Genomic DNA, 27,926 nt, shown 5'->3' with positions numbered 1-27,926 from the left:
AGGAAATGACGACCATATTTGGGTTTGGACCTTGAAGTATTACTGAAATTTTAAGAGGCAGAAATATTTATTTAAAGGGTAAACTCATTGAATGTGCAAACTCTTATGCAATTAAAATGCTTAGCTACTTCAGAGCTCACATTTGATTGAAATTAATGTGACTGTTTATATTCATGTAAGGTAGATTAATCCAGGTATTTAGGACACATAAAATGAAGTAAAAAAAAATTTTAAAAATAGAATTTTGTAGCTTGAAAGAGCAATGAGAAATGCTTAACTTAACTTAAAACGAGAAAAAAATGATGCCTTTTACTAGAGGCAGAGCTTTTACAAATGGTCTTTCTACTGAGGATCTCACAATTCTGAAACACAGAATTAGGGCTCAGCGTTGAAGCTTTATCAAATGGACAATCTGAAGGAGAAGAAGAGTGCTCTGATGATTTGTCAGCTGTGGGATAGGGCTCTTGCACCTCACCCTAAGAGGTAAGACAGCTTTACTTTCTATAATTTACAGAATAGCGAGCAAGAAGTGTGACTTGCCTAAAGTTACACCACAAGTCTGTGGCAAAGCTGTGGAATAAAACACCCCAGCAGATGTGTACATAAGCTGCAATTTCATCTTTCTCTCATGATTCTAAGTTGGGAAGAACAACAACTGTTTTGAAATTCAAACCAGGAAGATAATCATGTCTTTCCATGTGATTTGTTGGTTATCCTGGCTAGTTATCTTCATTGAAATGAGGAAACACATTCCAAAATCTGCTGAGTGGGTGGGAGGATTTGGGGTATGAGGGCTGGGGGTAGAAGTAAGTTTACCCAGTATATTTTCTGATCTGAAGACCAATTGGCTAAATTGACGTTAAGCTGATAAATTTTCATATGACCACCTTCCTTTTTTTCTCCCATTAGAATGATTCTAGGAAAAGGTAAAATATATCTTGGGTAAATAAATAAATAAATATATAAATTATATGCACAAACCCTACTCTCTCTCTTCTGTATATCTGTTTCTAGTTGTTTTACTCTCTTTGTCCTTCTATCTGGTTCATATCTTTAAAGTGCAATACAGAAAACTGCCACAAGCACTCTTGGAGAACCTGACAAAAGTGCAGTTTGGCACATTTAGATAAGAGCCAGTGGCAGTGCTCAGTCTCACTATTTCATCGCAGACAGATGATATTACAAGTGCAAGAACATTCAGGTTCGTAAATGATAGATTTTAAAAAGCGAAACAAATTTCCATAATTCACTGTGCATTACAGCATTTGTGCCATAAATAAGTGTACTCTCTTGGTTTCTTGCATGGCTGATTTTTAAAGTTATGATGAAGTATATAAAAGTATATAAAATTAAAGTACGATTACACTTGAAAGATAAAAGCTAATTTCTGCCAGTGTAATAATGTACATAATTGGTTCTTCACAGCTAGAAACCAGATACTCTTTCATTCACGCATTCATACCATGGCTGTCTAATTTATGGAACTGTTGAGAGGGTGCTTTTTAGAGAGGTAGGGGGAAGGGGAAAATAACCCCAAACATTTCTTACATTGTTACCTGACTTGGGATGTACACATATGATTATGTAAAATCTGTGTCTGGGTGGCTGTTTATTCTTTCTTGCAGAGTATTCTGTGCTCACTGAGTGGGAGGGTCACACTGTGAGACTAATAAGGACAGAGCTGCATCCCCCTCTACCACTCTGGAGACTCACTCCAGCAACTCCTCGGCACTACAGCAGCTCTGTACAGGCATTTTCAGTGCTTCTGACGGACACACCAAGAAAAAAAAGTAAAGGTAAGCCACTCGTTATTTGTAGTCAATTATCTAAACATGTGCACACTCACACACACTATGCTATTCCTGGCTTGTTTTGTTTTTCTTCAAGGGTTTTTGGTTTTGATTTCCAAAATTGTCATTTAAGTTTATCATTGATAATATTAACTATATCTTATATAAACATGATGTATACCGTAAGTTTTTAACGTACTGCAATCAGCATGTGCTGTACTATTCTGCTCATGATTGTGTAAATACATTGTATAAGCTAGTGGGTGACTATAGGTATATGCTAAGATATGCAAATAAAAAGAGCCCTGCTAAACGAGCAGTAATTTACAAAACTGATTAAACTGTTGCGAGTTGCCACAATGCTGATTGTGCATATATTTACATTTTAAAACCTACCTTGTAATTAGCACGCGTGCCGGGTGGCCTGCGCGCAGTTGGTGGGAGCGCGCTGGTGAGTGAGCACGGCTCGGCTGGGCACGGCGAGGGGACACCGCAGCTCCGGGCCAGCGCCCGGGGATGCCGCGGGCCGAGTCCCGGCGCGATGGGGCCGGCTCGGCCCCTCACCTGCGGGCCCGGCGCAGGTGCCGCCGCAGCGCCCCGCGGCCCCGGGGCTGCCCCGCTCGCAGCGCCGCCGGCCCGGGCGGGCTCTTGGCTCCTGGCCCCTGGCCCCGCTCCGCCCCGGGGCTGCGGAGGAAGCGGCGGGGGAGCCTGCCCCTGGCTGGCTCACCGGGCTCCCCTGGCTGCCGGCGCCGCAGGCAGGGGCCGGGGGCACGGGGCGGGAGCGGCGGAGGGAGCCGGGCCGGGGGCGAGGCGCGGAGCCCGGAGCTGGAGAGCGGCTCCGGCAGCGGGGCGGGAGCGCTGCCCGGGAGAGCTGCCCGCTTGCCTTTCCCCCGAAGCGCTGAACCCTCCCTCCGGCAAACGCGGCTCCGAGGGAAACGAGGCTGCCGGCGCTGCCGAGTTGGAGTCCGCGCTGCCGGGGCTCGGGGCGCTCCGCGGGCGGTGCGAGGGAGCGGAGCCGCCCGGAGCGGCCGGCAGGAGAGGAGCCGTGCCCGGAGGTGCGGCCGTACTGGTGACCAGAGCCCTTCAGAGAGAACCAGACCTCCGGAGCGGCAGCTCTCCTGAATTCCCGATGCCTGCTTATAAAGCAGGTGCAGGAAATGAAATGATAATTTATTTCAACATGTATTGGCTTTGTTGCTGGTGGGAAGGCTAGAAAAGTTAATAATGATGTAGTTGCTGTCAGTACATGACAGAATAGCTTTGATGATGAATAAGGTGCCTTGCGAAAATAATTATAAAAACTGCATCTTAGGTATTAGCTAAGGTGATTTGCTTTTCTTACAGAATATGTGATTAGAAAAATAATAGACATTTTCTGTGTTTCATTAAATTCACGTGTGTATATATGTCACAGTTGGCTTAGAAGGAAGCTTTTGTCCTCTAATGACAGTACCAGTTTGTGCTGTTGAAGCCTGTACTTTTGTGAGATTTAAACTGGAAATTGAATATTGGCTGCTCTAGGCACATCGCAAGGTGGAGAAATAACGCATTTTGGCTTCTTTTGTGGTCAAACTCAAATAATTGCATGTTGTCTTTGTTCAATTTGAGGATTACTTCAGCAGTCACTCTTAAGTGTTGTGGCACCAAACAGTTTAGCTAATATATTGAAAATTAAAAAATAATTTGGGGAGAAATATAAAAGAAAATCAGTAATTACTAATGAAATGAACATTCAGCACCTTTACAATTAATATCTCCAAGTTAATATTTCTAAGGTGTTGCTTCTGAGTTTATTAATAAAGAACTAAAAAGGAGTATATTTATAATTTATTTCCAAACTGGCTTAAATCTTTCTTGTAGCTCCTTAAACAGATAAATTATGCACTTGTATGTGACTAGCAACTTCCTCTTCACAGTTAAGAAGTTCTTGTTTATAGTTTTCTGACAAGGTGAGGTGAGAAGAATGAGATTGTTCTGAATAAAGTTGGTTTTTTTTTGTTTCAGATTTGTAGCTGTTTGTTCACATGTGTCCAGGGGGAGATGAAGTACATTGGATCCTGCATAGTTTGGCTTTGTATGGCAGTCTTCCTCCTTCCTGTTTCTACTTCTGTGGCTGTCAGTGACCAGACAGGTACTTCCACTTTTCTTGCCCATCACAGACCAAAGACATAAATCTCACTACTGAAAAAATTTTAGCAAATAACAGGAGCACATAGAAAATAAACAATGTGAACAGATAAAATTATACAAGGTTGTTTTACATCTCTTTTCTGAAATGAACTAAGTTTGAAACAGTTCCAAAGTAACCTCTCTGATTCCTGTGCTTGGAAGATTCATGTTTGGAGGTAATTGTAGTTCCTAAGAGTTTTGTTTTGTACTTTACTTTTCCTACCATACAAAACAAGTTTATAAAGCAGAGTTTACAACACTTTTGTGAATAAAATCATATGGCTTTATTAGACCAGATCAGTTATCACATTGACCTAAACAATCTAATGCTCATGTTAACCACATCTATACTTCATCCCTTGACTGGGTCATATGTTTCACAGAGTAAAAAAACCCCTTTTTTTCTAAGAAGATGGGGGAAAGAAATAGAAAGATATTGTTTAACTTAAAAGCTGTTACCTGTCTTCTGCAAATTTTCTCATATTTCTATTTTCTTTTTTTCTTACTTTCCACATGTTATCTAGAATTCTCACTTAAACTCTACATTAACTCTCCAGAATGTGGTAAATTCTGTCTTAAAGACACATCATATGAGCTTGTCAAATATGGAACATCAGTTTCTAGAATTACTCAGTCTCAGCAAGTACTTCAACTTACTATAATTTTCCTACAATTTTTAACAAGGAAATCATGTTTATTGCCATTTAAATTGAGTTGGGTTTTTTCTCAAAAATTAAATTAACTCTTAGTAATGCTGTTCCTTTCCAGAAATCTTATGAAAGATATTAGAAACTACACACACATAACAGCTTTGAATCTCAATAACCCATTTGTAACTCAGGCCCAAGAAATTTAAAAGTCCATGACTAGGAAAATAATCCTTTTACTACCTCTGGAGGCTATAAGTAGTAATAATGAATAAATAATAAGTGTAATGTGTGGGCTCTGAGGTAATAATAATGCATTGTGAAGAGCCAGAATTTAAGTCAAAGTCTTTTTCTTTTTATATTTTTAGGGCAGTGAGACTAAGTGCTCTGCTGATGAATTATTCTTAACCCCTCTGAGAGACCAAAGCTGCATCATAGCTGTGAAATCATTCTGTCTGAAAGAAGAAAAAATAGGGTTTATTCTGCCATTGCTAGGTGGTGCGTAGCAGAAGGGAAGTTTTTTAAAGTGCTAAAATGGTACAGAATATACCTTGGCGATATAGACTGAAAAAACATTAAAACAAAATTCCGGGAAGCATTGTCTTTTATATTTTTTTCCCTAATGAAGTGATGCCTTGGTAAAAGTTGGGCCAGTCAGAGAAGATGTGGCAGATACGGTGAACTCCGAATAAACCGTGTCTCTGAACTGTGCCTTATATTCCGTCAGAAGTTTGTAGCGAAGCAGTCAGCTGTGAAGTTGCAGTTTTCCTTGGCCTGATTACCACAAATGGATCAAATATGGATACAATTGAAACACTAGGAAGAAAAGGAGAGATTGAACCTCTCCTGTGAATAACTGAGGGTGTGCACATGAAAGAGGCTTTTCAGTTTGTGGTGGTACAGGCAGATGGTGAGGAATAACAAGCTGATAGCTGCCAGCTTGAGCAGCTCTGCCAACAGCAGGTGTGTGAGTAAAGCCCAGAGTTAAACTCCAGTTGATAACAGGAAAGAGACTCAACTAGAGTTTCCAGGGATGGTCACTGTCCAAAAAAGAATTGCAAGTTATAGACCAGAAAGCAGGAGTTGGGAAAGAATCGACCCAGTAATGGAGCAGCAGTAAAAGTGGTACAAATCTTTCTGCCAATCTTTTGTTAACCTGCTCTGTTCAGCTGAACCGAGTCGTCTTGCTCCAGTTTGATAATTTGTATGCAGATAAATATGTTACAAATTTGAAGTGTGCTTTTTCATGAAAAGAGTAATATCTAAAAGGTTGTTTTTTGGTTTGGGTTTTTTTTGTGTGTGTTTTTGTTTGTTTGTTTGTTTTTTGTTTTTTGTTTGTTTGTTTTGTTTTTTTTCTATCTTGCATTCAGTCGCTCTTTCTTGGGCCTTTGTTCCCTCCCATATACAAGTTCTGTTTAAATCAGCATCTATCCTTCAATATCTGCCTAGACGATTTTTTTGGTTTTCTTCCTTCCACAACATACACGTAGCATTTATTTCTCTGGGCTAATATGGAAGCTTTTCCAGCAAAGTGCATTTACGTAGGATCTGAGATTATTATATTTACATCGTGAAATTGTTTGCCTGATCTACTTGAATCTAAAGGAATGGCTTCAAATACACGGGAAAAGGGTAGACTAGAGTTAATTTGTGGGTGGTGAGAGAAAGAGGTGTGTTAGGGGAAGGATTGACTTGTGTGCATATGTAGGAAAGAGCTTTCTGAGCAGGCATGCTGAATATACTTTATGACTTATTCATTGGGCTAATATTGTAATAAATAAACACCAGTATTGAAAAAAGAGTCAGAGGCTGAGAGAGTATGCTGGATCTTCTTGGAGCAGTCCTCCTTAGGCTCTGAGGGTGCCAGTAAGAATTAGATCCACATAGAGGATTTCTTTTAGTTCTCATGTTTTGATATGCTTAGAGTTCATTAGCAGGAAGGACTCGCTTCTCATGACGGAGTATAGCAAATCTGAGGGGAGGGAGTTCAGGAGTTTTTCACAGGCATATTTTTGATTTGACTGCAAGAATACTTTCTTCATGTTGTCAACTTATTATTATTGGGAATATTTCAGGTTTGAGTGTGGATGTAAGCTCTTTCTATAGTGACACATGAAGTTCTCATTTGATTATTCCTGAATGCTTTATATTAAGAATATTAATATTCTGTCTCATTCCCAGGTCATTGCTTCATTTTCAACTTTCTTTTACAATTACTGTTTTTTTAAAGTCACTTGCTAATCCATGAAAAATGTAGTATAAACAAAGTCCTGGGACTGTCAGGCATGGTGAATTTTCCTTGCCTTTTGACATGGAATGTGTTGTGAAAAGTATTTGCTATGGATCATGAATTTAGATAGGCACTTTAACCCAAATACAGTAAGTGATTTAAAGTATGCAAATCAGTTCAGCTTTTTGGTTTTAATGTTTTAGTACAGCTAGATACTTCTCCAAATCAATATAATAACTCTACAGTAACTCATATACAATGTATTCATATTCCTGATATTCCAATCCAACCTGGCCTTGAATGTTTCCAGGGATGGGGCATCCAGCACTTCTCTGGGCAACCTGTTCCAGTGTTTCACCACTAAGTCTAGTCTAAATCTATCCACTTTTATTTAAAACCATTACCCCTTGTCCTGTTGTAGCAGGTCCTGATAAAAAAACTGTACCCATCTTTCTTACAGGCCCACTAAATGGAAGGCTGTAGTAAGGTTTCCCTGGAGCCTTCTCTCCTCCAGGCTGAAAATCCTGACTCTCAGGAGAGATGCCCCAGCTCTCTGATAATTTTTGTGGCCTTCCTTTGCACCTATTCCAGCAGGTCCACATCTTTCTTGTGTTGTGGCCCTAGAGCTGGATGCAGTAGTCAAGGTGGGGAGGTTCTCTTGAGAACTGATGTGCAGAATCACCTCTCTTGGTCTGCTGGCCATGCTTCTTTAGATGTAGCCCAGGATATGATTGGCTTTCTGGGCTGTGAGTGCACACTGTCAGCTGATGTCCAGCTTTTCAACAATCAGTATTCTCAAAGCCTTCTTGTCAGGGCTGCTCTCAATTCCTTCAACCCCCAGCCTGTTTTGATACTGAGCATTGCTCTGACCCAGGTGCAGCACCTCATGAGATTGCTGAACCTCACAAGATAACCATGAGCCCAATTCTTGAGCTTGTCCAGGTCCCTCTGGATGCCATCCTGTCCTTCAGGTGTGTCAACTGCACCACTCAGCTTGGTGTCATCTACAAATGTACTGAGAGTGCACTCAATCCCTTTATCTATATCATTAATTAATTAAATAACATTGGTCCCAAACATGACACTACTTGTCACTGATTTCCATCTGGGAACTGAGGAGTTGACAGCTCCCCTCTGGATGTGACTGTCCAAACAATTCTTCATCTTCCAAGCAGTCCACACATCAAATCCCAACCTCTAAAATTAAGAGCTATTGTGAGGACCATATAAAAGGCCTTGCAGAAATCCAGATGAGATCCATAGCTCTTCCCTTGTCCACAGATGTAGTCACTCCATTGTACAAGGCCACTGAGTTAGTCATGCAAGACTTGCCTTGGTGAAGGGTGCTGGTTGTCTCAAATAATATGAACTCCTGCTTTCACTACTTACTCTTCTTCATGGGAGAATATAGTTCTCCGGGGGTCTAGCATGAGAATCCTAATCCTTGAACTCTATTGCTTGGATTTCTTATTTCTGCCTGCCAATGCTGTTACGTTACTTCATAACCATCTAAATAGTCACCAGACTCAAAGATAACTTCTTTAACTGTATCATGTTCCCTTCATTCTTCCCACCCTTGTCTTAGTCAACATATACATTGTAATGTAATATAATCTTCTTTACAGAGTAAAATAACAGAATAGTAATATAAAAATCACATCATATTTTCTGGTGCCTGTATACTTGAAGCTACAGTTATGTAGGAAATCTGAATTCTTGACCTTGTTTGAAAGCAAGCCAGCTGGATCTGCTGTCTTCAGTATGAATACATTTGAAGTGGACTGACTGAATATCATTGCTGATATTTGCAAGTGTACGGCTAGCTCTGAAGAGGCTGCCTATGTCAATGTGTTTATGAAGCCTGATCCAGGAAGAGTATGAGAAAAATCTTGGGTAATATGGGTTTCTGCCTGAAGCTTGAGTTGGCACAGGATGTTAGTTTACATTAGGTTGGGCTTTGCTGTTTGGCCACATTCATTGGGCTGGCCATGGTTACTGATGGAAGCTTCAGTGCCTTTGCAATGTGCATGTCAGTGGTGGTAGATGGCAGCTAAAAACTTCATCTGAACGTGAAGTTTAATTATAAAGTAGCACACGGGTACTTGTGAAGTGATTCTAACCATTACAGGTTACACTAATCTGGAGAAGCCAAGACTGCCAATTGGAAGTTGCAGTTCCCACTCAGGAAGTGCACACAAGAGATATCTGTAAGAGGGAGACTAAAGCACACACCACGGTCTTCTGTCCTCGTTTGCATGGAATGGAAAGCTGAGCATGGTGCTTAGATGGAAGTTGCAGTGAGCTTCAACAGGTGTCCTGATCATTCCAGGAATTTGGAATGTGCCATTGCATGTTGCAACAGATATGTCTATATGCACTGTCTTTTTTTTTTTCATAATGATATTGGAAAACAAACAAAAAATTCTTACTAATCTTAGTGGTAAGAGAGAAGACAATGATCTGTGATGTACCTGCTTGGTCTGCATAAATTAATATTTTCAAGATTATTGGATTGATTTTATATTAATTAACTCATAGCTAGGACTCCTTGATTTATAAAGATCCAGGCCAAATTTTTGCTATGGGTAGGTGATCATTAATTTAAAGATAAGTCAACTTGACCTTTTGATATCACTGGCTTAATATGAATTTTTTAATTCAGTCCACCTAAATGAAGTTTTATCATGTGCAGAGCAATCTAGTGTATAAATGTAAGCTTGTTCTTCTTACTATTTAATAAATTTTATACTAATGTATTTTAACAGGCCAGGTAGGTTTATGGTTTCCCACTGGATTAGCAGTAAGGGTTTATCTTGTTCTTTTTCTTTCCTGAATATCTTCATGTAGACCTTGTCATTCAGCTGCCCACATATTGACTGGGCAAATTGCCTGTTTTGTCTCAGACTAAATAAAATTTAAGAATCTGCTAGCAGTACTAAAAATCGTGGAAGAGGTTATACAAGCTGTAGCTGCAGAAAGAATTTTCATCACTCTATAGTAATGAAAGTTGTCAGTGTTGGTATGGAGAGGGTTTGTTCTTGTTATTTGAGTTTTCCCTTGGCTGTCTGTTAAGAGGAATATGCTGAACTAAAGGAGGACATCAGCAGCATGCAATAGAAGATTCACTATAACTCTTTCAGTTCTTCTGGGAGGGATATGGAATACAAACAAATAACTAACACTTAAATGGCCTGTCTGTGCTGTGACTGTTATGCCACTGATAAAAATAGGTCCATGGTCCAGTCTATGGCATGTGAGGAATCATTGCTATCATCTGGACAACACAAAAATTAAGGCTTGAGCCTTTATTTGGACTTGGAAGAAAGTGGCTGTGGGGAATAGGCTCAAACTTTCTAGTCTTTGACTGCTCAACACTCGTGTAAGTTAATGCCAAAAAAAGAAAAAAAGCACACTTGTGTCCCAGGTTCTCTAAAGCTTACATCAGTTTAGGGTAAAATCAGAAATAAGTACACTCTGTCCACTCTTATAAGTACTGTCAAGTCCTTAACCAAAAAGAGAATCGCCTTGAAATTTATTGAATATTTTTGAAAAAAGCCCTTAGGAAACATGTAGATTTAAGAAATCTTCTGTCCACATATGTCTGTCATTCTTTTGTGACTTCAGCTATAAATGGCTTCCTTTAGACCAGGTTATTTCTTAGAGCTATAGTTATGTAAATGTACCCTAACCACATCCATTGTTTTAGAGTGACTATATATAGAATTCTATAGCTCAATAATCTGTATTTGATTGAAGGTCGAGGTTTGTAAACTGAAGGGTATCTAAGGTGAACCTGTTTCTGTCCTGTGCTGTGTGTGTATATGTCAACTGGTGTATTGAATTTGCTGTGTTACTGTGTAATTCCAGTGAATGCTTTTCTCACTGTATAAAACTTCCTGCTAACCAAGAATGATGAAAGATTTCACTTCAGAGTTTTCAACATGAATATTCTTTACAGTTCGGCGTCTTTTCTTGGGAAAGGGAATTTACAGAGTTTTCATGCATAGATTTAATCTCATTTATCATGAAACTCTATCTGTACAGGGAAAATCATGCATACCCGTGTATTTATGGATCTATATGAGCAAAAGAAAAAATTTATTCTCTTAGAGCCTAAGAAGTAAATTAATTTATCTGTGATGTTACTTGTAGTCGTCAATTTTTAGTTGTAATTGTAATTTTACATGTGATGCACATGGAACTTAATGAATCTTACAAAAAACCCAAAACCCAAGTATTTTACCTGGTCTGTTCTTTAAAAAGTTGACATAGTTTTCATTAACCATATTATCAGGACGTATCTTTACGTCTGTATTATATTATAAAGTTTCACTTTTACTAGTTATTTCCAATTACCCATTCTTAATCCAGATCAAATACTGAAATATATTTAATAACATTTAAGAGTTTTGAAGGATAATATGCTTTCTACATGACAGCTAGAATGAATGACAAATTTCACCTGGTTTAAGAATAAAAATATAGCTATCTTTCATACTAGTGTTTGGTCTGGATGTTCTTATGAAACCTTTATATATAGATGATTTCCAGGTTAATGGTAGGACATTCCTTACTTTTAAATTGAACTAATGCTTCAGAAAGCACCTTGACCTTCACTGTTCAACAACTTCAGATACGCCTTGGGCATCTTTTAAATTGCATCAGCTCACAAAGCTCTGTGCTTGATAAGTTGACAGGCCAAATATCATAACTTGTCGTCTGTGATTTGCTAGTATTTTAGGATTTAGCAGGACTATTTGAAAAATCTGTTAAATAGCGAGCCTTATTTCTGACCCCTACACGAAAGTGACATTTTTCTGTCTTTCCTTCTTAAAAGTGGACATTCCTATAAATCTATTTAAAAAGAGCATAAAGGACTTAATGGAAGTAAGAAGTAATAATAATTAATATTGCACATTAATAATGCAGTGTCTTATCTAAGATTTCAGTTAGATTTAACCTCAGTTTGCCATGTTCCAAATTTTAAAGCCTTCGGTTGCTTACCAAAATACTTTGGTTCAGACTTACTCCCCTACTTAATTTTGAAGCTTTTTTCCCCCAAATACAATATTTTTTCATATACATGAGTGGAGGAAAATATTTTCTAGTGATACAGTGAGAATTACAAAAAGAACTTGGAACAGATAGTACTGCTTTGTAGAGTGTTGTAAATGGAAACAACATGGTAAGAATTTAATGGTTTTCTTCTGGCTATATTGTTTATATGAACTTCAACCACAGGCAGCTAAATTAAAATGTGATACAAATTCTATCTGCTTATATTATTGGAAGCGTAGTATAAAATCTGCTCTTGTTTAGATTTTGTAACTTGATTTAATGCTGCTTTTCATATCCTAAAGAAACAAAAGAAACATTTCTGTCAATATTACCGTAACTGCCATGATATTCTGTTCAATTCCTGTCAGTTTGATAACATTTTACGATAGAACTCTGTTCTCTTGAAGGTGCTGTGTGTCCTTTAATGAAAGCAGCTGCCCGTCATCTCAAACAAATCCACAGAGACAGTCGTGGTGTATCAGGTAAATGGCCAAGCTAATATGGTTATCTATATTAATTAGATAGTCATGATTACTGGATGTAATCAGTGTCTTACTGAAGCTGGCTTTAAAATTGAAAAGCTAGGACAGAATGCCACCCCCAAGCAGCAAAAGCTGCTGCTGCTCTCAGGAAGGTGACATTAAAATCAGAACGTTTTTCCTCGAAAGTATTGATTCAAGTTCAGCAGCCACACTAATTTCCGTATTTTTTTCCTAATCATCTTGCATTCTTACCAATTCAGACAATAACAGGAACCAGCAAATTAATTTTTCAGGTTTTAAAGTCATCTACCAAGTGAATTTTGTATGAATAGTTTTAATAAAAGGAATATTGAAAGAGTCTCTGACTTTAAATTTTACTTTTCAAAATAGTTTGTCAGTCTATATTCTAGAAATGCTAATATGCTTGTATTCAAGTATGCTAAAAATTATTATTTACTTCTGGGTTTTAAATTCCATTAAATTGTATCATATTGTGTTCTATTTTACAGGGTTTGATCTGGCAGAAAGCTTTTCTTTAAGGCAAACATCTTGTGGTGGGGAAAAGATCTGTTTTAAACTGGGAAGTGCACCTCTCATTAGAGATACAAGGTAAGGTACTTTTTTCATGCTTAATTTTTAAAAGATAGAGCTCAGACTCAATGCTACTAATTAACTGAATCACTGAACATGTATCCAAAGAATGCCACAGAAAGCAGTATGACTGTTTTTAGACTTTTTTGGTTTTCTTCTATGGGAACTATTTTGATTTGGATGTGCTTTGATTCTGCAATCTGGGAATACGTAGGTAGTAACTTAATTGTGAATAGCACTTTCTCAAACCACGATTCTAATACTGAAAACTCTTCTGTTAATGCATTAATATTTATAAAACAAAGGGAAAAAACCCTTTCATGGTATGACAGGAAGTATTATACTAATCTCCCCTCAGTGAAGTTGTCTGTCCTTTCTCTCACTACTGCTGGCAAGATTAAAAACAGAGTATCACCATTTCCTTGAATGTTTTTTTTTATTTTCCTGATATTCACATTTTGCCTTTGAACAACAGCAGAATAGTGGGCACTCAGTGTAGAGGAGAAAGTAGGCAAAATCCTCTTCTGGCACACGGTGGGCTGAAAAGCAGAGACTGCATGAAAAATCAAAAGGACAGTGAAAGAGAGTAAGGCACAATTGGATTGGATGGACTTAAGCTTGCATAGGGAGAAGGAAATGTCAAGAAGCAGTTAGGAATGTAGTTTCAAGTTCCCTGTGCTCAGTGGAGAGAGAGGATCATCTCAGAGCTTCTTGGTTGAGATGTGCTCTGAGTCATGGGACTGTGGTTTCTGTACAGCGTGTTCCTGTGATGACGAGGGGAGCAACTGTATTCCCATGTCTTCAGGTTGGGTATTTTCTATTATTGCAAGAGGTCTGGCTCCAGCTTGCCTAGTAAAAAACCCACACCTGGTCCTTGGACTTCCCCTTTGCTTGGATCCTGGGCATAGCACAGAGGGACTGTGAGCAGCATGGGGCCAGGGGGAAGGAAGAAGAGTTGGAAGCACCCAGACACAAAACAAAGTGATCTTCGTGAGAGGAACATGGCTACGGAAAGAATTTATCTAGCAATTTAGAATATTTAGGTTCTCTAAGTTTTTTCTGGTATATTAGATACTGTAAGTGCAAATTTTTTATGCTTGTGTAATTCTGAGAAGTTAAACTAATAATTATATATTTTTTAAAATACATTGGACATTAGCTATTGAAGGAGAATTGACTAGACAAAATTACTTGACACAAAGAGTGCTCTTCTTTTATGAGGACCTTCCCAGCATAATGCAGATTGTCTTTAGCAGAGGAACAAGAGATAGTAGGTACCACTCATAAATGCCTTTACTGAAAATATTTTGAGGGATTTTTAGTAAGAAAAATTTTCTTTAAAAAAAATATTTTTTTCTTTTTTTAAGCAAGTTTTCATTCAAATTTATGGGAAGTTGAGGAAAACATGATACACTAGGAGGGTAGAAAATCAAGGCAATAACAAAACATGTCGAGCAAGTTTCCTTTAGGAATAAAAACGAAGTAGTGCTAGGAAATGCATCTTGTGCACTGGCTATATTTTGAAACAGTAAGAAAATTGGTGCCAAAAATGGAGCAGAGAGGAGCTAGAAATTGCAAAAGGGTTAATTATTTAAAATTCATATTACTTTGAGGTAAAATTCTTGATTCAAAGTATTGATTTCTAAGAATTTCTGAGTAGTTTAAGAAGTGGTCTGAGAGGTCATGTTGAAGTTAAAAGACATTAAGCTTTTTTCTGGGCTTTATTTAGTAGGCCTGAATACTAATGTCTGTTTTTTCTTCTTTTGAAAGCAGTTTATTAGTGAAGGCAATGAAAATGGGGAATTCACACCATGGCTGATAGCTGTGACCTAACAAAGCCCTAAATATTAGCTATTGCAAGGAAAGTCACAATGGTTGTGTTGTTTTGGCTTTTTTTTTTTTCCCCCTATATATTTTTTCCTATATTTTATCTTATCAGTTTTTTGAAGGGAGGGAAAAATGACTAGTTTTTCTTCATTGTCAGTGTAACTTGGGCAGAGACTAAAGAATTTCATTTGGGGTAAACCTGGAAGGGAGATGATTTGTTTTTCATGGTCTCTTGGTTCTCACACTCCTCACCATCCCTGTTATTTCCTTCTGTATATCCTCATAAAAGAAAAAAGTAAAGAGAAAATCTTTCTAGTTTCTCCTAAAAATATGCATCTCTAATGGATGAAAAATTTATCTAGATGAAGCAACTGAGATGATGATTAATAAAATGCATATCAGTGCTAATATATTAATAAAGTATTTTTTATTAATAAAGCAGAAAAATTAATATAGTTAGGCAGAAAATTAGTATCATGTTATTGATGATAATAAGATTTTCAGTCAGCTTGCTGTGCAAGTAAGTAGTGCCTTATACATATATCTTCCTGAACAATAAAAGGGTTAATAGTATTTTCAATAACATTCAACCACTGCAGAATTTCTGTTAAATCCTTGTTCTTCATGGCAATAATCTCGCTCATCCTTTATTAACCTTTCTTCACAGAAGTGCATGTCATTAAAGGATGAATTCTAGTCTTAATTATTTCAGTTTGTTGAAAATAAAATGGCTTTCTGATATTGAGGTAACACTTCAGAAAAATAGTTTTTAGAAATTTTGTTTGAAATATGTTACTTTTTAAACTCTTCTGAAGTTTTAGGATTTTTTTTTAAATAAGGAGAGATGGCAGTCAGGAGCACAAAGTCAGGGTTTGGGTTTTTACATGGTAGAGTTACAATGAGGGCTTGTCAGAAACTTGGCTATCTGTCATCATAACCTCATAATTTACTATCTCAGTTACCCATGTGATGCCTTGAACATATAATTTAATTAATTATTTTTATTTAGACCTACTTCTCTTACATTATGTCAGGTTGTGTGGTTTCAGACCCCTTGTGTTATTAGATGGCTTTAGGGATCATTCCACCTCAGAAAATATTTTAGTAGATGTGGCGTGCAGTAAGCAGCAGAACAGTGTTTGTTATCCATCCTGCAGGAAATTGAGAGTATCTGATTAAGCTGACTAGCAAGTATCAAGTAACTTGGCACATCTCCTCTTGCATTTCATTCATTCAGTTGTAGTGTGGGTAATAGAAAGCTATGCTGTGCCATTTTTCTTCTGTGATGCCATTTTGGTTTTTTTCAATGGACCTGGAGTAGTGTTTCACCTATTTATATGTTGTAAATAATTTACAATGCACTGTCAGCTTGGGAAATTGATTACGTTTATTTATGTTGGACTTCAGCTGTAGGTCTTTATCTTTTTCTGTGATGCAGTTCTGTATATATTTTGTCTTGTGATAGCAGATGGATAGCTTTTCATATGCTTTATGTAAATGACTGCAAAATATTAATGTAATGCCAGTAATACCTTCCTGATTAAAACTGTGAATTGATTATTGAAGTTCTTCGCGGACTTTAACAGAAATTCTTCCTGTGAAAAGTAGTGCAACTGAACTTTTGAGTCGTAAAGAAACTAGAAAGTACTGTTTACTACTTTAGTAATTAGACACTCTAATTATATAGTCATAATCACACCACAGAATCATAGAATAATAGTAACTATATAATAGTTTAGTTTTAGCTCAACAAATACCTATAGAGTCATATTTCTTCTCCAGATACTAACATGTACTGCCCATGTAGTGTACTCCAGTGTGGCACAGAGTTTGCTGACAAAGGAGAACAGGGCTTTGTGCTGGTAGCATTCCTTTAGACCTGCCAGCAGTATTCAGTATTTCTGGACATGAAGCCTTTTAGACTAATCTTTGGTCTTCAGTTGCCTTAGAGTAAATAGCTCGGTGATGAATTAATTTCACTGTCTTTCTCTAAAGATTCGTGAGACATCAGTTGTTCCTTATTCTCACTTTTCTGGGTTTCTGGTCGGCCATTTTTTTCCTCTTCTGAAAGCACCAATAAAGGAGATAATAAGCTGATTTCAGCTGAGTTTCAGAATGTTCTTGAAATGGATGTTCATGATTAGTAAATCGTCATGGCACAGTCACAGCTTTCTTATTTTGTAGTTTATTTGGCTTGACAAACCATATTAATTTACTGAGGAGATTATCTTAGCTGGCTGTTAGATGATCTGAGTTACAGCAGTTGGGATTACTCTCACGACTCTTTCAGGAATTCCTCCCCTTTTGTTGTATGATACTACAAAAGAGCTTGGATTTTGACTGTATTTGGACTACGAGCTCCACCAGCAAAGTTGTTACTGCTGCCAGAAGAGCTGTGGCTTGGGCCATATTTCAGAGAAAGTGTTTCACCTCCTTGGGATGTCTAGTTACTGGAGGAAGAAATGCCATTCCCAATGCCTCAGTATATTCCAGGCGGGAGAATTCTTTCTGCTAAGAACAGAAATTGGTGATGAATAATATTTATGTGGGGTTTTCTGTTTGTCTTTAGCGCTAACCTTTTTAATCACAAAAAAATGTGGAGGGTATTCCATTTTCCTAGAGAACAGCTGGCATCAAGTGAGAGTGTTCCTGTGCTCACTATTAGAAACCTTTTCATAGCCAGCAATCTGCTTTCCCAAAGCCACCTATCTCTACATGATTTTGCAACCATTTATTTTGCTGTCTATTCTCTTGGCTGTACCTGATGAGATCACTCTCTTCATCAAACTAAAATATACTGAGTTTCTTTCATAAACTTCAGCTCTCCATGAAGTCCTTGTGGGCATGATTTTTTATTTTTTTTTGTACTTGGCATCTGTTTTGAGCAGCAGACTTTATTTCAATAGTCTTCTTGAAAAATATTTTAAGGGGTATTTTAGGAAGTTTTATACCTATTTCTTAAAAATGGTATAGAATAGATAGATGTGATAATCACTGATTTCCAAAAAAATTCACTGAAGACTTTTAAAGCGTGACTGAAAGTGACAATGAGGTATTATTCCAGTTTTGAGGCAGTAGTTACAGTTTTTCAAACCAGCTTTTATTTGTGCTCACACAAAGTCCCGCTAGCCTTTGGTCTGTTAAAATATTAGATGGTTATGCAAGAAAACACCTCTCCTTTACTATATCATGTATTTATTTGAGATCATTTGAGCAGTTGGAGCCAACAATGCTAAGACTGAAATGTCTGGTATTTTGGTTGCAGGGTATTTTCAAGAAAAAGGCCTTGCCTTTGGAATTTGCTTCCTGAGTGTGGGAGCCTGAATGTAGTACAAATTTTGATGTTTCTTCAGGTCTTTTAAAGTAGTAGATCAGAAGCTGTAGTGATTCCATCTTTCTTTTATCCTGAAATAGTATATTTTCTGTTTGTTTCCAGAAACTTCAACACTTACTCTATTTTAGAAATTAAAAAGAAGAAAAATACAGTGATTATTGTTGAAAGAACAAATTGATGTTGTACCCACCTTGTAAATACCAATTATTTAATTTCATTAAGGAGAAGATGGGGCTTCTCACCACGTAAAATGACAGATTGATGCTTCTTTGAAAGAATACTCGCCTGTGAATGTCTTTCTGCATTTCTGTTCTTCTGCATTAGAACAAGCTTGGGCTTGTTTCTACCTGAAAATTTACAAGTAATATGGCGATTTTTATAAAATTCAAAATTCAGGTATTAATGGGGTTTGATGTCCATATTGAGTTTGAATCATCCTACAATTTAACATGTAATTTACTATGCAGAAAGAATCAGGAAAGCAAAGGTAAAGACAGAGGTGACAGTGGGAGAGAACATTTAAAACTGTGCAGCACTTACTGTACTCACTTGCTGTGAGAGAGCAGAGAGTTAGAAAATCTTTTAAATTAAGCTACTGACTGTAACAAATTAGAATTCTTTGGTCTGTAGTGTGTTCCCCTGATAGTGGAGCAGTGTCATGCCAGTTGAATTAGTAAAACGCTGTTGGATGAAGCAGACTCTTTCTTTTCCTTTTTTTTCCCTGTGATGATGTTCTTGCTGTAAAGCACTTGCAAATAAAGGGAAGAGGCTTTTGTGAGGTGTGTACTTTAAGGGCACTGCTCCACAAGGAGAGTGTGCAGGAGACCAGCAGTGTTCGTGTGGAATCTCATGTGCCTCATGGCAGGCAATAAACAAATCCAAATAAACAAAGCCAAAATTAATATCTGGAAGAAAATAAAAATAGGAGCTTGCTTTCACAGCACCCATCTCCATCTCTCAGCCTCATCTCACTTCCTCCACATCAGCATCAGCCTCTCTGCTCAGAGAGGCTGGCAGCTGATCCCTGTGGCTGTGTCATCTCAGCAGTCACAGGGGGAAGGAGAAAGATAGGCTGCCCCCAACCCTGGCAGCACTGCCTTTAGCTAAAACAGACCCTGAAACTGTACCTTCAGTTTGTAATGTTTTAACCTGCCCTGTGGTAAACAATCCCAGTGTTCCCATTAAAACAACGGCATCTGCAATTTCACTTTTGCTATATATTCCTGTAGGGAATTCCTTTCTATTTTCATCTGATATGGATGCCAAAACTATTTTTCAGTTTTCTCATTTAAGATAGCAAAATCTAAAACATAGATTTTCATAGATATTGCAATTGCAAGACAAAGTTACTGTGTTACTAGATTTCTAAATTCAGCAGGAAAAATTTACCTAGATGCTTCTCAATGACCGTTGTTCAAAAACTTGGATACAAATTCTGAAGAAGGTTGTTCAATTTACCAGTACATTAACTGAAGGAGCCTTAAGTGATGCCAGAGTGTGGGGAACTTTCAGAAAAGTTTACATTCCTCTTACTCCCTGCCAAACATGCTGATTTTTAAAACTTTGCTATTTTTCTTGGTTTATCTTGGCCACCTTTTTTGAAGCAAAATCTATCAAAAATTAGTACAAGGAGGATGCAGATCTAAGTCTTTAACAAGACTTTGTGTCTTGATAGTCTTAGAACAAAAGTGCAGTTGCAAAATCAATACAGATGAAGTTTTTTTGGAAAACCAGAATATCTATGGGTATCTACAGCCATGCTATGTGCAACCACACAGAATTCAAAGACGTACTGGGCATAATGCACACAGCTGAGGATAGACTGTAGCCCCATTATGGTGTATATAGAGACTGAAAATAATTTATCAGTTTTGCTGATTGAGCTGAGAGGATTCAAGTGTCTTTATAAAATGCATATAATTTTTCTAGCTGAAGCAATGGTGCCACATGCTTCAAAAGTAATTTATCAGCAGACTAGAAAAAAAAAAAACAAAACAACAAACAACCCTGTAATAAATCAGATCTTTCTTTTTCTGGCTTTTGTGATTTAACACTGTGTAATCTAGTTTGCTTTAGCTATTCTGTCAGGGATTCCTTCTCTTAACTAAAGTTGCACCAACAAAAAGACGTGTGTGATGATATATTTGCATTTACACTGGGGCTTTTTATTTAAGCATGCTGTAGAGATATCATCCCCTTCCCCCATCTTGCCTCTGAGTTTTTAGGTTTTATATCTAAAAATAGTTCACGGTCTGTCTCACAGTGAAACTGCCTGGTGTTTTTTTCATTACCCTGATTTTAATTTATTTTCATTTAGTTCTGAAAGATTTTTGGCCTCTAGCATTTCTATGTGGTTAGCTCTTTACAGTTTTTATCATGCTATGAAGTGTTTTTTTGTTTATGGAGAGAAATTGACAACATTTTTAAAATACTTCTTTGATTTTGAATGGACAGTGTAGTCCATGCTCTGGGTTTTTCACTTAGAGGTCTGGGTATCAATTTGAGTTCAGTCCTAAGAGTACAGAGTTTGCTGATTGGAGTCTTGCCTGTCTCAAGTGAATATTTGTCATGCCACAAACTCATTTCAAAACTTGGAATGATTTAATAAACTTCAACTTGAAGAACGATCTGTAATCTATAGAAACAAGATGTACAGATATTGGTATATTAACAGAACACATGCAAGAGATCATGTTATTTTTGGATTTAGTCAGTGTGACTAGCTGCAGTATCTCAAAATTCTATTTAAAAAAAATAAATCCTAAAAATACTCTGGGATTGGATATAAAAATTTAGGCTTTGAATACCTTATTGATAGTTCCTATTATGGCATTGTGCTTTTAATCTTCATAGGAAAAATTATGTATTTTTATTTTAGGTATTAGACTACTAATTATTGATACACCTATATTAACAGTGAAAATGTTGAAATCCTTTATAAACTTCTATTTACCTCTTTTACTCAGTTTTCTTTGTGAACTCTGCTGAGAGTTCTGCTTAGCTTAGATGTTTGGATTTCTTTTTCACTGAAAGATTTGTAAAGCTTTGAAACAGACTGCCCAGGGATGTGGTCCCTACCCCTGGAAGTGTACAAAAGCATATGGATATGGCACTTGAGAACACAGTTTATTGTGGACATGGTGGTGGTGCTAGGCTGGATTTGATGTCTTTTTCAGCCTCAGCAGTTCTGTGAGTCTATGATTCTGAGAGAGTTTGCTAAGAAATGTGTATACTCCTCATCCGTGGTGAAGAGCATTGATTTACTCAAATACTTTTGAATGCATATCTCAAAAATATACATTGATTAAGGCGTATGGGGTTTGCTTTGGAGCACTCCCAAGAAGTGACAACACAAATTACATCATCGAGGTGCCATGACTGCACACACCTTTTTTTTCCTGTCACTGGATCTGTCTCTTACATGAGCAGTTCAGAATGCTAGACGACTGCCACTTCAAGTAAATCTATGGAATTAAACAAAAAGTATAATAGTATTCACCAGGAGTGTATACAATACCAGGAGCTGATTGCCAAGACTTGCAGGGAAGAAGTGTCATTCCAGCCCAGCTCTTGCACTGAGGACCCTTCCTGGTGGATGCACTTACTTTGAAGTATAGCATGTGCAATTGCAGTGATAAATTATTGCTCTTGCTCAAATTTGACATCTAGCAGTGACTTGTACAGAATTAGTAGATAACACCTACTCAGAGGTAAAAGTGGTATTTGGAAACAGGGAGTTTTGGGACTTGAATCTTCTATTGCAGTAGTTTGACTTTTTAAAATATCTCCTGTGAGATTAAATTGCTGAGAATTAAAATCTTTAGCATATGACATTGTAGTCTAATATGATCTGTGGACAATATATGATAAGGACAGTAACTAATAAGAATAATCATATGGACAGAGGCACTGGAAGAAAATTATTACAAAAGGACTAAATATAAAATGTGAGTTATAGCAGTATTTGAGTAATGAGGCTGTATATGATGATTTGAATGACTGAAAAGAAAATGCCATCAGATATCTGTTAAGTCAAAAAGGAGCATGGACTTTGAAATTATTTCTTTTTTTAATAGGCTATTTTTCTTTCCACAGAACTTTTTTAAATTTAGAAAGTGAAAAATAATTGCATTACTGTTAGTATGTGGAGACAGATATACTATGCTACCAGGAAATTACATAAGCTTAAGATTGGTTTGTTGTGAAAGTGTTAGGAGCACTAAAAAAACACTTCGTGATTCAAGATAGCTGATATGATTTCGTGGAAAGTCATGACTCATTAACCAATTAGAGTTCTTGAAAGATCAAAGAGTTTTAACTTAGCCTTACTTCTTTTTTCTCCTTAAAAATAAGTTAGAAATACTCACATGAATTCATATTATGCCTAAGAGTACATTTCTTACAGCATCCTAACTTTTTTAATCATGATTACGTTAAAGTGTCATCTCTTTAAGAAGCTTTTGCTGATTTTGTTCTAACACACAAGTAAATGTGTACTCCTACCCAGCTGGCTCTAGGTGGTCCTGTGTGAGCAGGGGGCTTGGAACAGATGACCTCAAGAAATTCCTTCCAACCTCATCCATTCTGGAGTTCTCTGATTGCATTATAAACTATTTTGTTAATAGTTTCTTATCCTTAAGAGTATAGTTTCCCATAATATTTGGTATGTAATTCCGTTGTCAACCATGTAAACCATTATAGGGTAAGAATGAATTCATCAAAATGCAGGTTTTGTAATGGGGTGATGAGGGAACTAAATACTTCCTTTTTAAAACTTACAAAATATTGTTTTCAACTCATTGCATGCTTAAATGTTATGATTTTATTTAATGCAAAATATTGGTGATAATAGTGGTATTTTCTTTACTGTTATAAGTTTTCTACTTTTTATCTACTAGTCTGATATATACACTAGGTCATATAATGTTCTGAGAATTTTCATCAGCAGTACACATTCTAATCTCAGTATTACTGTTGAAAAAGATGACCATTGTTCATTCTCTTTCTGTTATTTTGCTTGAAAATTATATGGATTTTATAACCTCAAGTTGCTGTAGCTGATGCATTGGTTTAATGCAAAGTTTTCTGCTGTGGAGCCTTTGCTGTTCTGATGAAAGTTTGTGAATTCCTACCATATCAGGCTTCCTTTCTTGGATATAAGACACCTAGCCTAATTCCTCAGTCCGAGAAGAGCTCCCAATCATATTCAGTGTTCTTTCAAGTTGGGTTTGGTGTGTTCTTTCAACGTGAAGCTTAGAATTTACCTAAATAAAATGTTTCTTGACTTATCAGTATCACTGCTTGAGGTATCTTCTCAACACCTCTGTCTTGAGCCAGATGCAAGATCCCATCTCTATTTATTACCTTTGGTTTTTTGTTTCTCTCCTAGCACTTTAAAGGGAATACCTGGACACTCCCCAGCTGCATCTGATAGTAACAGAGTTAGCAAGTCACAGGTCTTTGGTCCATCCTGTTAAATATAGTTATGACTCAGCAGATAGCAATGGGGGTATTTTGAAACCACATTTATTTTTAACCCCATTTAATCTGTAACTTAAAAAAAAAATCTCATTATTAGAGAAATTGTGACAGTTGCAGGCTAAGCTGGTGGTTTTCGTTTCTTTTTTTCAACTGGACATTAATGAGACAGTCTAAGTTCTGAGATTTAATAAAAATAATTTCCAGCTTCTGAAAATGCTAGTACGTCTTCTGATGTGATGCAAATAAGATTTTTCATCGTTTCTTTTCCATACTCACTCACTTAAATTTTGTGAATGTTAACAGTTTTTATATACTGTAAAAGAGCACATTATTTATCCAATTATCCTTCTAAGTGTAAGCAGAACACCAGGCTTAAATATGCGTAGACTAGTCATGCTGTGTGTAGGGGGTGTTAAAGCAAAAGCATGTTCTCTCTGTAGCTCCACTCTTGCAGCTGGCAGCTACTTTTTCGGGTCTGACCCTGCTATCTGGTGTCATTAACCTTCTTTCTTACTCGGATCAGACCTCTTCTGTTGGCAACTCAGTCTTCACAACTTACACCTTCTTTTTTTTGGGGAGATAACTGGAATCGAGATGGGTAGATATACCCATTTATAACAGAGTTGTAGGCTTTTGTGCCTTTGGTCTTGCTTATGACATTTTTCTCAGGCACTTCTTAGCATGGCCTGCTTGCAACTTTAGCCAGGCGTGTTTGTTTATTTATAGGCAGTCCTGCCTGCTGGAGAGAAGGAGGCTAGTTATCTAGACAGTTTTTTGGGGTTAGCAGAAAAAGCACCCCTTAGTTTGGTGCAGCTGCACTCCAAACAGCAGTCCTAGCTCTCCCTTTCCAGTGCCAGCCGTGCTGTTAGGTTCACCGTGAGTGCTCAGAATTTTCATAGGAGGGAGACTGGTCTGTGGGATGGTTTGCCCTTTACCATCAGCCAGGGCTGTCTAGGACTTGGCAGAATGAACCCGGGAAGGAAAGGGAGAGCCTGTTCCAAGTGTAATCAGCAGGTCACTTCGCTGGTACTTGTTCCACTTCTTCATTGTAAAAAGCTACCAGAAGTTTGGGATGGGGATGAGGGGAGACTAAACAGGAAGAACTTGAGTGTTCTATGGAAACAACGTTTTTAGGTTGGGTAGCATGATGTCATGCAGAAACACACAAGGTGCCTTCCAAAACCCCAGCGTGAGAAGTAAAAGGGTGTGAGTCTCTCAGCATGAAGCTCTGCTGGAGCTGAGTCACCCTCCTCTCTACCAAACTAAGGAGACCATTGTACAGTCAGTTAGTGTCTCTAGGTATCTGTGCAAATGTCTGAGGAGAAATGGATGCTTAGATTTCTTCCTCCTCCAGGGACGATTATATGGATATATAAGCTAAGTAATTCCTGATGTCATCCCTCCTTTCCATAATATGAAGTGCATTTGCTCTCTGTCTTCATGGCCTCCAATAGACAAATTGTCTGTTGTAGTTTGAATTTTCTTTATTTTTCCAGACAAAAGCAACCATTTAAATATACAAATATTTGATACTGTGCAATAGGTCTTGCTTCAGGGTAAGAAGCATATAAAAACGTGTGCAGAGCAATTTTCTCTGTCAGTTGCCTGCCAGGGGTTACCATAATTTTTTTGCATTAATATCATCAGAAGGTTTCTTGATCAGCTGAATAATTTCATTCTACTGTAGATAATCATATTTAGCATAAGAACTTAATATCTCATTGACTTCAGAGTCTGACAAATAACAGACTAATAACTAGACCTGTGGTGTTTGTTCCATTTCTGGGAGCTAACTAGAAGGAGCATGTGAGTTATAAAACAGCTCCTAAAATGTAAAAATAAAAAGGTGGGCAGATGTTGAAAGAAATATCCAAAGTTTCTCTTAAAGTATTTAAGTTCTCATCGTCTCTCTTGATGATTGCCATTCACAATTTGAATTTAGGATATTTAGCACAGAAAAGTGGCATTTTTACATAATCTCTAAAGACCAAAAATCTTGATGCAATTCTTGAATGAGTTGAGGACAATTTAAATCTTTGCCATTCTCTTAAGCACATTTCAGTTTTAAATTTTTAACAAAGACTGTATCTTTGGGGAGAATCACAGACCCACTGAAGAAAAGGACAGATCATCACACTTCTCTGGATTCTGCCACTAATCTCGAAAGAGAAGATTTTGTTTGTTTTTTTGTCTGTGTTGCTCGTGAGAAATGTCAACTCTAAGTACATTTTTCTATAGGGGCAATTGATTTACTAGTGTGGTTCTGAGTAAGGAAAAGCACTGAAGCTTTCTGGGATGTTCATGCAGAACAATAAGATCACGTTTTCATGTGTGCAGGGTGGTTTCAGTCCCTACGGTGAGTCACAGTAGACACCTACAATGAAACTGGGGATGGGGGATGCAGGTGTCTGAAGTTCTACATTACAACACATCTACAGTACTAAAGGGAAAGTAGAATGAGGTGTGTATCTAGAAAGAGCATCATTCTCAACAGGAAATGATTGGAGTTCAAAAGAGATGATTTTCTCTTGGTTATTTTTTATGTTTTCAGTGCAGATGGATGTTGGTGCTGCTTAAGCTGAACACAGATCTTGCATTCAGACTGTTTCATTTGCTTAGATGACCAGAGAGCAAAAAACCTGAGAGATGGGGAGCAAAGAAACAAAAACTTGGGTCTCTAGCTCTTTCACATGGGGGAAAACATTTTCTCTCCATCTGCTTTCCCTGAATCATGGAATTGGACAACACATTCTGGTATCCCTCTGCCCCATGCTGCTCGAACCAGCAAGTGTGTAACTTCATCAAAAGTGCTGAAAGCTGCCTTCCACAGCATAAGACTCCAAAATTCTTTGTTGACCTGAAATTTCTAAAAACCTCATCAAAATTCAGCAGAATTCTTCTTAGGAAAAAGACAAGAAAAATCGTTGTATTTCCAATATCCATCATTAAACTTCTTTTAGTTGTGTTCTTATTACTGATTTTTTTATTATTATCTTTTGATTATTGATTTTTTTTTCCCCCAGAAAACTTAAAATACACAGAAATAGGCTAAACTTGGAAAGACTGGCCTTTGACTTCTTTAGGGCCAGGACTTCACCAATAACTCCTGTAGCTAAGGATACAGAATACTGCTGGAAACCTTAGGGTAAAAGTACTTTGCACAGGCATAATGGTTTTGGTATTTCTGTGTCTCTTTCAAACCAATATTTATTCAAATGCCCTTTAAAATTTTGATATCAGTACAAATGATTTTCACACCAAAAAGTTCCTGAACAACCTATATATTAAGACAGTCAGCTAATCTATACCTGTTCTGTAAATTAAAGCAGAGGGGTGCTGAAGTATATGAAATATTAGGTAGATCCCTCTTCTCAATGTTAGAATAATCTGCAGCATTGCTTTCAGCAGTACATTTCATGAGTGGGTTGAGCTCTCCCTAAGTAATTAATAACTCTTAAGCTGTCTGAATAGTTTCCCTTGAGTTGCATCATATAATGTGTCGTATGAAAACAACTTGAGGCCTAATGTAACGTGAAACTATACAGTGCATCTTAATGTGATTTGAGGAAGATGGATGGGAAGGAAATTATTTCTTATTCTGACAGAAAAGACAGCTGTTCTTAGCTTTTATTTTAAAAGAATTTGAAATACACTTTCTAGGCAGGGATTGGTAAATTGTTCTAGTTAGTTAATTCCTGTTCTCCTGTTGTACCAGTCAAATTAGGTAAAAACTGAGAATCAAAATATAGCAATTTGTTGTAGAAATATTCATAATAATGTGGAGATTTTTGTATTTGGTCCACCTAAGCTTTACTTTTTTATCCATAACAGATCTGAATTTAAACCCTTTGCAAACATGAAAAAGCTAACATTTCAGTGTCTCCACTGATAAGTATGAAATAAATCATTACCCAACACAGGAAAGTTTTTTTAAACTAACTCCTTGAGCTCTGGTCACCAAATCATTGCAACATTGTCATGTTACAAGTGACATATACTGGGTAATGGTATATGTCAGCTGGAAAAGATATGTCTTGCCATAAACTCTAAACATCTCTCACTTCACTCTCAGGAAATGCAAGTTGGCTCATCTTTCTCTTCTTGGAAGATATACAGCAAGCTGGAGGCTTCATTGATACTTGTAAATACGGAAGTTTATCATATACTGTAGTGTATTCTCATTCGATATGGAACAATTAGAGTCCATAATATTTAAAAATAGATGCTGCTTTTCCATTAGTGCTTTTTTAAAAATAAAAACAAAAGGTAAATAAAGGATTGCCTTACTAAATTTGATATGGGTAACTCAATGCTACT

General features: G+C 37.3%; 1 protein-coding gene across 1 annotated transcript in view; it reads left to right on the top strand.

Annotated features, from left to right (window-relative positions):
* The first annotated feature begins 1,642 nt into the window (after nucleotides 1-1,642).
* The window catches only part of COL19A1 (collagen type XIX alpha 1 chain), a 181,731-nt gene continuing 155,447 nt past the window's right edge, over nucleotides 1,643-27,926 (top strand). The window contains exons 1-4 of the mRNA XM_014870248.2: nucleotides 1,643-1,796; nucleotides 3,795-3,921; nucleotides 12,302-12,376; nucleotides 12,886-12,985. Of these exons, the coding sequence (XP_014725734.2) occupies nucleotides 3,831-3,921; nucleotides 12,302-12,376; nucleotides 12,886-12,985 (266 nt within the window). The 5' untranslated portion in view covers nucleotides 1,643-1,796; nucleotides 3,795-3,830. The remainder of the gene's footprint in view (nucleotides 1,797-3,794; nucleotides 3,922-12,301; nucleotides 12,377-12,885; nucleotides 12,986-27,926) is intronic.

This window comes from Sturnus vulgaris, chromosome 3 (assembly GCF_052056855.1).
Source record: "Sturnus vulgaris isolate bStuVul1 chromosome 3, bStuVul1.hap1, whole genome shotgun sequence".
Lineage (NCBI taxonomy): Eukaryota > Metazoa > Chordata > Aves > Passeriformes > Sturnidae > Sturnus > Sturnus vulgaris.
Note: the sequence above shows the minus strand (reverse complement) of the source record. Positions and strands in the feature narration are given on the sequence as shown.